This window comes from Heliangelus exortis, chromosome 7, assembly GCF_036169615.1.
Source record: "Heliangelus exortis chromosome 7, bHelExo1.hap1, whole genome shotgun sequence".
NCBI classification, from domain to species: Eukaryota; Metazoa; Chordata; class Aves; order Apodiformes; family Trochilidae; genus Heliangelus; species Heliangelus exortis.
In genome coordinates, this window is record NC_092428.1 from 32,501,673 (window position 1) to 32,512,789 (window position 11,117).

The 11,117-nt window shown below is 45.5% G+C and overlaps 1 protein-coding gene across 1 annotated transcript in view; it reads right to left on the reverse strand.

Moving 5' to 3' along the window:
* Window positions 1–9,600, reverse strand: part of ADAM12 (ADAM metallopeptidase domain 12) — a 170,460-nt gene extending 160,860 nt beyond the window's left edge. The window contains exon 1 of the mRNA XM_071749670.1: window positions 9,354–9,600. Coding sequence (XP_071605771.1) covers window positions 9,354–9,468 — 115 coding nt within the window. The 5' untranslated portion in view covers window positions 9,469–9,600. The remainder of the gene's footprint in view (window positions 1–9,353) is intronic.
* Between the last annotated feature and the right edge of the window lie 1,517 nt (window positions 9,601–11,117).

Genomic DNA, 11,117 nt, shown 5'->3' on the forward strand with positions numbered 1-11,117 from the left:
AATCAGGCAGAGCAATTTATTTGGCCTTGTGATGAACAGAAAGGTGAGTGCTCTTAGTACTGAGTGGGGCTGGATGCAACGGGTTGAGGTGGTAAGAAAAAAAAATAAAATCCCTCCTCCAAGTGCATACCAGGAAAAAAAAAATGTCAGTTATCCAATTACGTGGCCAAGGAGTGGGCATTTGTGTTTGCAGTCATCTATTTCACTCCATCTTCCAGCAAAAGCCAAAACATCTCCTATAAAGACAGACATCACACAGGCACAGACCCTGCTGAAACCACCTTCTAGAATGGTACCCATTCTACTTGAGACAGAAAAAATAATATATTGTCTTTTATTACTAGCAGAAAATAATACCTGGTAATAAATACAAATAAACCAGTGCAAAATTCCTAGTGCATAATGATTAAAGAAAGAAATCCCAGTAGCTTGCCTAGGGCAAGCAGTAGTTTGCCTTCAAGTCAACCATCCATCCATGGATTAATTAAATCTTAAATTTTAGACTGGCCATTACCTGAAAACACAGGCAGGCTCTCAAAAGAAGGGACAAAAATCAGAAACTCCACTAGACCAATGAAGTGTTTCTCATTATCCCACCAACAGCACTGACACAACTTTAAAAAAAAAAACAGCATAACATATCCCAGACTCTGCCCTCATCTCTATGGAAGCACAAAAGCTTGGGCAAGAGCTGACTGAGCATCAAATGAAAATTTTATCTCTCGCAGTGAAGTTTTTATCAGTTCAAAATCATAAATTATTTTCCCAACTAACTTCTGCACCTCTAAGCATTACATCAATTCTCTTTGCAGATTTTGGGAAAATTAGTCCTTTCGTGGCCTGCCTGAAAAATAGTCATTTAAAAGAAAAAAAACCAAAAAAACCAAAAAAACAAACACCTAACCATATACAAAGTTATACTTGATTCCTTCCTCTTCCCCCCATTCCCAAGACCTCAGGTATTTCAGCACAAGTCCTTTTTGAAAAACCCCTAATTCCCTGGATCTTTATGGGCTTGAATCTTCTCTTTTCCTTCGTGTTGCAAACCAACAGCTCATGTACAGAATTTTTCAAACATCAGAAGTCAGCAAAGGTCTTTGATGAGCCTGAGAACAGGCAAGAGCAAAACGACTCCAAGCATTTCTGAATTTAATTTTCTGTTCTTTCTGCTTCTAATGGAAAAAAGGTCCCTTCTCCAGCCTGACAGGTCTGGGGACAGCTTTGCAGTGTGCCCACTTCATCCTTCCCACTGAGCAGCTCCACATCCACTGCTCAGATGAGAAATAGGAGTTTGAGATGCACTGATTCCCTTAACTAAACAGCATTAAACCCCTGCTTTTAATATTCCAGTTGTATAATTCTAAGAACTCTCTCCTGTCATCACTCGTCCTTGCATGAGTTATTCCCTTCCTAAACCTAATTCTGCTGATGAAATGATGTGCCATGGGGAGCAGCTCTCCCACTCCTCCCCCACAAAATCCCATAAACTCCATGGAAAAAGGCTCATGTTCACTATTTTTATGTGGACATGGGAGTGAAAGCTTAAACTTGAAGGTCAGTTGCTGCTCTTCTTCACCAAGGGCTCTGCACTCAGTGTCACTGAACAACCAGCTGAACAAACTAATGACACATTTTAGGGTGAAAAATAGAGAGAAGGGGGGAAAAAAAAAAAAAAAGAAGAAGAAATAAAAAGAAAATGGTCATTGTGGAACATACCCCCTAAGCAGTTGGATCATCTTAATCTTCAAGCTTCTGTACTACAACTGTTGGAAGGCTCTAAGTCTGTGCACAATAAAGTGCTTTATTCAGGGAACCATATGACTCCATCAGTCATTCAAGCACATGTTTGGCACAGATTGAAAGTGAAAAGCATAGCTAAGGCAAATATTTCAGAACTGAACTTGTCTTCCTAACACACATGGTTTATATATTGGTGTAATATCTATATAACTTTTCAGTTCTCATCTACGGTCATGTCGTGGCTGAAGTACAAAACCATCTCTGCTGCACTGGGCAGCTCTGTGCCCCTTGGGAGTGAGCACATGCCAGAAAGCCATTTACAAGGAAATTAAAAGGGAGATACCACACTTGACAGGTCCTCAAAAAAAAAAAAAAAAAAAAAAAAAAATAGCTTTTGTTCCTCCTAATTCTCCAATAGCAATTTTCTCCCCTGGGGATGCTCCACCATCCTTCCCTGGGTCATGAGGAACCCAGGCTGGGCAGCTCCTTCCTCATCACACACCCAAGATCTTCTCTGTTTGCAGCTGAAACTTTGCTCATCAGGCAGAGTTACTCCTGCTGCTGCAATCTGGGAGAGCAGTGTGATTAAAGCTTAAGTAATGCAAGAAGGATTTGGGCTCTCATTCTACAGAATACATATTGAAACGCACTGGAGGAAAGAAGCCAGGATATCTCAATATCCTCCCTGTTCTCCAGAACACAATGTGACAAGTGGAGGTTTGAGAACAACATTTGCCATTGACTCCAGGAGGGGGCAGGGAGCCTGCAGAACCTTTCAAATGCTGAAAGCCAAGCTTTATTACCAGGTGTGGAATATACACAGCTCCTATATTTGGGAAACAGCTGTCCAGCCTCATTTGTAATGTTACGTTTGACTGAGGAATTGCTACTCAGGACCAGGCCAAAGACAGTCACAGAAGCACAGAATGTCAGGGGATGGAAAGCACCCCTGATGACCACTAAATCCACCCCCCCTGCCAGAGCAGGACCAAAACTAGAGCCAAAACTCAGGACCAAAACTCAGAAGTGCATCCAGATGGGTCTTGAAAGTCTCCAGAGCAGGAGACTCCACAACCTCTCTGGGGAGGCTGTGCCAGTGCTCTGTAACCCTTCCAGAAATTCTCCCCCATGTTGAGGTGGAAATTCCTGTGCTTTCCCTTGAATCCAGAGAGGTGACTTTTCTTTTTTCCCCCTTAGGAAAACAGAGAACATTTCCAAATGTTCTTAGTGTTTCAAAATGAGAGAAACAAAGCAGTGAAGCAGGGGGCTGGAGGGCATCTCAGCACAGCAGGTGATGGGTTTGTACTGAGAGGTTCCCTCCAGGGCAGCTCAGTGTTATGAGACCACAGAAAAAAAGTTATCAACACAAGATGGAAACCCTAACTAGCTTTGAAAAGGGAGTGACACACTGGCCTAAGGAGAACTTCTGTCCTCTTGCTTCACTCCCTGTTTTAAGCTTGCTTCTTTTCCAAGTCCTGATGCACATCACATAAATCAGACCCAGTCGTTCTTTCCCATGAAACCAAGCAGGACAGGGCTAAGAGAAGCTGAGCAATATGAAGGGTTGCCCTTCCCACAAGCACCTCCAGGATGGCACAGTGAAGGATGCCCTGTCTGAACTCAGCAGCAGCCCAGCACAGGCAGTACTGGGACACATCTGCTTCTCCCTAAACTGCTGCTCCTTTCCCCAGGGATCCGAGCCCCAGAAATTCCCATTTTAATTATCAACTCAGCCTTGCTCCCATTAGCATCAGCTAGACAGCACCTAACAAAGACACTTGGGGAGAGAAATAATAACCTGTGCTTTACAAGAACAGGCACAACTAATCCAACATCAAAGAAAAAAAGGTACTGAATATATTCACTTCCCAGCAATGAGCCTAAGACAACCCAGACCCAGTGCTTGCCTCCATCTCCTCCCCTCCAAACCCTCAAGAAAAGCTGATTTCCATTGAATAAGCTTCAAAATGTCTCTCCCAAATACAATTTCCTCTCTGCCTTTTAAAAGGTCCAGTGCAATCCTTTGCTCCAGTGATGCCCCAACCCCCACCCCCCAGGGCATGATGAGCCCTCAGCATTGCTGGTTTGAGGGATGCTGCTTCCCATCTAAAACCAGCAGTGAAAAAAAATAAAATAGAAAACGGTGTGGGAGTTTAAGTTGTGCTCATCAGGTGCACACAAATCATCCCCTCATTTCCATGCTCTCTGGGAACACGAGGCAAACCCAGACAAAGCAAATGCCAGGATGAGTTTAGGTGAACGTGGATGGGAAATGAAAAAGAAAAAATGAACTGCACCTGGACACTTGAAGTCTGCCTTCCTATTTTTTGAAGCATGAGTGAACAGAACACTTGAAGAGCTACCAAGTGTACTTGAAGCCACCTGTGCTGCTCAGGTTCATGTGTGCAACCTGGTGTCACCATTAGCACTGGGTCAGTCCATAACTCCTGACATTCACAGCCTTCTGCAGGAGAAAAGAACATTTATTTTTATTGTTTCCTCAGGGCAGGATATCTCTCCGGATCACTACCACAGCTTTGCTCAGCTAACCCACACATCCTCTGATCCTATCAAGCAGATTTTTAAAAGAATAGGCCAGAACATCAGCACCAGGTTGTACAAAGGAGCCATAGAGGTGAGACAACTGATCCTGAGCATCAGACCCACAAACAAGGAACGTACATGACACAGAAATAAAAAGACAAACTCCTTCTTTCTAGAGTGTGATTTCTTCTGTGATGTCCCCCCACTTTCCCTTCAACCCCAAGGGGGGTGCCTTCTCCTCCCCTAAGAGCCAACAGCTGAAGCCATCAATCCTGTTTCATTTGCACCCCTTTCCTCTTGCTTTCAAATCCCTGCCAAAATGCAAGAGCAGTTTTTAACCTGGATACACTTTGATGGCCTCCAATTCCAAAAGGAAGGGGGATCAGAAGAGAGATGCTGCATCTTTCCCCATCAGGTAGAAATTTCCTGCAGCTGAAGCAGTTTGCTCTGTGTTAGCCAGCAACAAAAGGAAACTAAAAGTCCTTTTAGACTGCACTGTCCTACCAAGAACCAAATACAAGCCTCTAACACACAGTTATCCTCCATATTATATAGATTTTTAATTTAGCTTATCATAAATATGCCCTGGGGACTCAGCAAGGCCTAAGAGAAGGCTCTGCAGGAGTGATTTAGGCCTTTAGTACTATCAAATTTTGGAGATTATGTGCTTTTGTCCTAGGAGTAATCTCAAAAGCTACTTGAAATGCAAGTACACCATGAATGCAAAATGAAGAGGAAAAATCTGAAAGGACCTAGAGTAAAACACAAAAACTTGTAGAGGGAAAAGCCCTCAGAAAAAAAGGGGATTAAATAAAACATCCCTACAATATGAACAGCAAGAAGGGCTTGGCATCCTAAGCAGGACTGGAAGCTGTGTGAGATGCAGAGCAGGGTGGATCCTGCTGGTGCCTGGCAGTAGAAATTCAGCAGCCTTGCAGCCCTAATTGCAAACACCCTAAAAATGTCACTTCTTGGTTGACAACAACTCTCACAGCAAAAAATCAAGATAAAATCCACCCCAGCAGCCCTCAAAGACGCAGTCTCCAGAAGGCAGGACCTTGGACAGGAGGCTTGGCAGCATCCCCAGCAGAAGCTGGGCTGGTAAAACCCCCTGGACATGCAGGTGCTGGCTGCTCCATCACCCTGCTCACTGCCCACATGCAACCCCACAGCCCTGGGGTGCAAACAGGACTGCCCAAAAGGATGCACAAGAGCACCAAGGTGAACAAAGCCCAGCTGGATTCCTTGGACAGCTTGCACTGGTAATCTGAGATAGGTTAGAAAGACAGGGCCCAGTAGTGATGAATGGGTCAGGATTAGGGTAGGTGAGGTCAGGTGGAGGACCAAATACATTAATTCAGCCTTTTTAAAACAGAATTTCATGAATTATAGCATTGGCAACAGCTGACAGCCTGAGTGGAAGTAACAGATGAGCACAACCCTGATGGCTGCAGTCACTCCTGTGTCATTAGAAAAATGCCACCTGGGCAGCCCCTGGTGTAGCTTGTCAGTCACAGAATCCCAGACTGGGTTGGGTTGGAAGGGACCTTCAAGATCATCCATTTTCAATCCCCCCTGCCATGGGCAGGGACCCCTCCCCCAGCCCAGGGTGCTCCAAGCCCCATCCAACCTGGGCTGAGACACTGCCAGGGATGGGGCAGCCACAGCTTCTCTGGGAAACCTGGCACAGGGGCTCAGCACCCTCACACCAAAGATTTTTTTCCTTATATCTAAGCTAAATCTCTCTTTTTTCCACTCTTTATTCCCCCTCATCCAACCAGGACAATCCTGAGTTCAAGGATGCTCTATGTGGCTGAGACCTTCCCAAAAATCTCAAGGAAAGCAAGAGGTGAGAAAACATCAGGCAACAACCCAGCAGCTCCCTGGTGAGCAGGAGAGGTAAGGATGTGAAGATGATTTGAAAATGGGCATCATATCCTCAGCTGGGTGTTTTGGCATGGATGCAGGGAGCCCCATGGACACTGACAGCTCCTGCCAGGCTGTCTGCAGGGGACCTGATGGGGATAATGGCCAGACAAGAAGGTGATTATACACAGCCTGTAAATATCTGCCACAAGCCCCTTTTGAAAGGCAGCAAAATTTGGAAGTCAGCTGTAAAGCACAGAGTGCTGGGGAGGTGAGATTTAAAGTGAGAGAGGAGGAAAGGTTTCTTCTTCTCTTCATTTATGCCCACGACAGCCAATGCAGTAGCAAGAAGCTGACAAAACTAAAATCTGACTGGAAGGTTGCTTTAATTGAAGGTGAAAAATTTTGGATGGCAGTTTTAAGGTTTTGGTTTTTCTGCTTTTCTTCCATCTAACACCAAATATCTGAAAGAGATGGAAAACCTTCCCCAAACACACCAACTGGGAAGCACTTCCCATCACTTCCATCCTGCAGGATGAAGGATACAGGAAGGCCCCAACTCTGCAAAAAGCTTCCCCAGATGTAGATTTTAAAGCATTTGGCTAAATCCCTAAGATTAGCTTTAACCTACTGGATGTGACCCTCCACCTGGGCAGCAAAGCTGATTTTGCTTTGTTGAGGCTGACACTTCAGTTAGCCCACGAGGTCCTTTAGTCAGCAGCCAAGAGATGGCAACAGTGAAAAGACAATTTGTAGAACCATAAAAATCAGAAACTCCCATTAAAGTGAGCACGCAAGGCTGCTTTTCAAGTGGCTCAGCTCATAAAATGATAATTTCTGTCGAATATTGGAGTTTTTAGTAGGGCAGTGCCACATCAGGTGTGTCTCTTGCCCTGGTTGAAAACTCCTTTTCATGGTGTATTGTAACTTAAATTTCTCTTGTCATCACTGAGCCTGTCTTTCTGTAGAAATGAGGGGGTCCTGGCAGCACCTCAGCTCCCTACCAGTGGTTCCAGGGCAGGCAGAGCAGCAGTGCTGCTGAACACCCAGTGGGGATGGTGCCAGCAGAGCTAAGAGGACTTCTTGTCACCAGGTCCAGCAGCACCTGGCTGCAACTTTCAGCACCTCTGTGACCAAGAAAGCAGCACATGCTCTGGCACAGCTAAAGAGCTGGTCTCTGCTTCCACAGGGAAAGGAGAAAAAAAAAGAAAAAAAAAAATTAAGGAAAAAAGGAAAAAAAAAAAAAGAATTAAGGGAAAAAGAAAAAAAATTAAGGAAAAAAGAAAAAAATTAAGGAAAAAAGAAAAAAAAAAAAGAATTAAGGAAAAGGATGCTCTCTGAGCACTCTGGCTGCAGAGGCAAAGAGCAAGTTGTAGATGTGGTGTGGTAAGAAGAGGAGGTGAGGTTTAGCAAGGCAAACCCAAAATTCAGCAGCAAAAAACATCCCTGCTGCCCAAGCTGAGCCAGCTGAAGGTGGACACCATAAAGATGAGCAGCTGACAAAAACTTTAGAGAGATTAATTCACCAGGGGAAATGTAGCCTTAGAGCTTCAGCTTGGCTCTTGGGGAATCCCAGCACCCAGGTAACAGGATTTCCACCCCCATTTCACCATCCTGTGTGCTAGATCTAAGTAAGCTACAAACACTTCACCCTCTGCTTGTAGGGACAACTACTTTGGGTGTGATAATTTCTGTCACAGGTGACTGCTTGAAGCACCCATCATGGCTCATCCTTTTTATAATCAGCTGAAGAAGGGAAAAAATCATGGGGATGGACTGAGCAGCACACGAGTGGACTGGAATTGCTGATAAAAGAATTGAGATGGTTCCAGCAACTTGGTCCTATTACACCCCCCTGACCCTGTTCATGTAGATTGGGGGTCATGGCTCTCACTTGGGGCAAAAGGAGCCAGAGTGCATCTCCAACAGCTGGAGAGTCCTGGCTCAGGATAAGGGGCACCTACACCTCGACCCACCCAACAGGAACAGCCCTGGGGGTCCTCATTCTCCTCCCCTACCCGAGACCCTCTGCAGCCTTCAGCCCTAAGGTGCTGATAAAAAAAAACAAAAAAAAAAAAAAGAAATTTTTTTTCTCTTTCACCCCTCCCCAAGGCAAGGCAAAGCTTCATCTCCTGTTAATTAATTAATTAATCAACCTAAATTAAAATCAAATCCCAGGTGCTTGATTAAACACAACCAGTTGCCCTGCTTACTACCCTAGGGTTCCAACATGCTGGATAACAGGATAAAACCTCTATCTTTGATACTTTTAGCCAGTCCAAGAACCCAGGTCCCAGGGAAATTTGCTGTGCATAAATCCGGAGATAAGCAAACATTTACAAAGTTTAAAGTTAGCATGAAAAAAAAAAAAAAAAAAAAAAAAAGCCCCAAGAAGAGTTTGCAGTAACACAGAGGAACAGAGGCACTCGGCAGCGCTGTTCCATGGGTTTATCCAAGAGGATCTCCCTTCCTCTCTCACATAAAATATGCATTGTCAGCTGCTGCTCCTCGAACAGGACAGAGCTTGGGCCCTCCAGTGATTCCGGAATAAACCCCAGATTTGCTGTGCAGAGACAAGTCGCTTTTTTTCTTTTTTTTTTTTTCTCTTTTTTAAATTATTGTTTTAAGGCTGTTTCCCTATCTGTAAGGCAGCTATCACAGAACCTCTCACTCCAAAACCAAAACACCTTTAAAATAATTTTTTAAAAAAAACCACAACCCCTCCAGCAGCCACCGAGCTTTGCCCAGTGCCGACTTTGAATGAACGGAGCCGAGAGGAAACTTTTCCCCAGCCGGGAGGATCTTCCCGTCGGGATTTTCCTTTTTTTTTTTTTTTTTTTCAGTCAATTCATCCCGGCGGAAAACACCAACCCCAACCTTGCCAAACACCCTCAGTGCATCCCCAGCCGGGGGAGATATTTGGGGCTCCCCAAAACCTCCGGACAGCCCCATGGGGATGGGAGGGGGTCCCCGGGACCAGCTCCCCCCATTCAGTCCCCGGGAGTCCTGGGGCTGCCAAGCGGAGTTTTCCCCGGTAGAGCTCCGGGGGGGAGCGGGAGTTACGCGGTTACGAGCTGCGGGGGCACCGCGGAGATGGGGGGAAGGAGGAGGGCGCAAATTCCGCGCCGGGTGTTAAAAAGCAGCGTAGGGGACATCTGAGGGTAAAGGGGGCACTTGAGGAGCTGGGGTTGGGGGGAACTTACCTTGAGCCCGGGGTGATGCTGCGAGGAGGAGGAGGAGGAGGAGGCAGCAGGCGAGGCTGAGGCCGGGGAGCGGGGGGGGGCAGCGCTGCTGCTCGGCGTGGAACCGCTTTGACATCTCAGCCCAGACTGAGGGAGAGAAACTTTCATCAGCTGGGGCTGGAGAGCAGCACCATAATATACAGTTACAGAGAGGAGCGAGCTGGGACTCAGGATGTGAGAGATTTCCTGCATGCAGTTAACTCCAAAACCCCTCCTGCATGAGCTGCTGATGAGTTGGGCTCCGCTTTCTTAAAGAAAAAAAAAAAAAAAAAAAGACAAAAAAAAAAAAAAAAAAAAAAAAATTGTTCAGCTTTTTTAAAAAAGTTTTGGGGTTGTTTTTTTCGGTTGTTTGTTTTTGTTTTTTTAATTATTATTTCGTTGCGATTTGTTTGCTGGTGGATTTTTTTTTTTTTTTTTTTTTTTTTTTTTGGCAAGTTAAAATCTGGTGACCGTTGCAGTCAATGAGCAGCCTGTCCGAGCTGGCTTACGCCCACCCCGCTCCTGACCGCGGAACAAACGCGCTCCGCGGCCGCCCCTCTGCGGGGTCCTCCCGCAGCAGCCAGGGGGGATCCAGGGGGTCCCCGGGGGTGCCCCCGGTCCCGTGGAGCTCCCACCTCCCCCTCCACCCCCCCTTTCCAAGGCTTCTGCTGCACACACAGCCCTGGCTGCTTCCTCTGGAAAGTCATCTGCATACGTTGGAGCTCGGAGATTATTTATTGGTTTCATAATTATTTTGGAGTTGTTTCTGGTGCCTCTGACTTGTTTTATATTGTATTTCTTTGAAAAGGAGAAAAAACAAAAAAAAAACAAAAAAAAAAAACCACCAAAACCAAACCAGCAACAACAAAAAACACAACACACCCATGGAGCTGCCAGATGCATTTTTTTTTTTTTAATCGTCCTCATTCAAATTATTATTACTGACTGTCTGGGAGAATAACCAACTACAGATTAACCACTCCTTAAAGTGCCACCAAAACACACGGGATGCCCACACCTTGGACAGAATCTTTGCAGAGCAGTGGAAAGAAAGGTCCTGACTCTGTAAACCTTTAGAGACTTCAATTTTTATTTTCGATTTATTAAGATTCTGCCCCCATCTCACTGTTTGGAGAGTGATATTTCATCCTGCAAATTGGCCCTAAGCTTTCCTTGTGCATGAAATAGTTGGCAAAAATGATTGAACATTTGTCTGTGTGTTAGAAGGCAGAGCTGGTCCAAGATGTGTCTGGATGTTAGGAGGTACAACAGCCACAAAAAAGTTGATTTTTGGAACCCTGGATTTGAGTCTGTTCTGGAGCAGAAGCTGCTCACCAGGCACAGTGACCTGGATGAAGCCTTTTGCCAGCTCAGAGGGTAAATGAGAGGGAAAAAAACTCCATGGGTGTAAAAAACCTACAGTTCCCAAGGCTGCTTCATCCATCTCTGACCCAGGGACACATCCCCAGGGCAATAGTGGCAGTGTCAGGTCATCCCAGCTCAAATACACCAGGAAAAAGAGCTGGGATCATGAAGCATAAGCAGAAAGGCCTCTTACCAACTGGTAAAAAGTGTATTTTCTCCTCTTACCTCTCCATCCAAAACAAGACCCATGGACTCACCTCCAGATGCTCCAAAGTTTGGATTCTGTCTTGATTGCCCGCTCAAGTCTGACCTCAGCAGCACACATTTTCCTTCATCCTTCCCAGGAAACCCCTCTCCTTGTAAACAATCAGGGATTAGCTA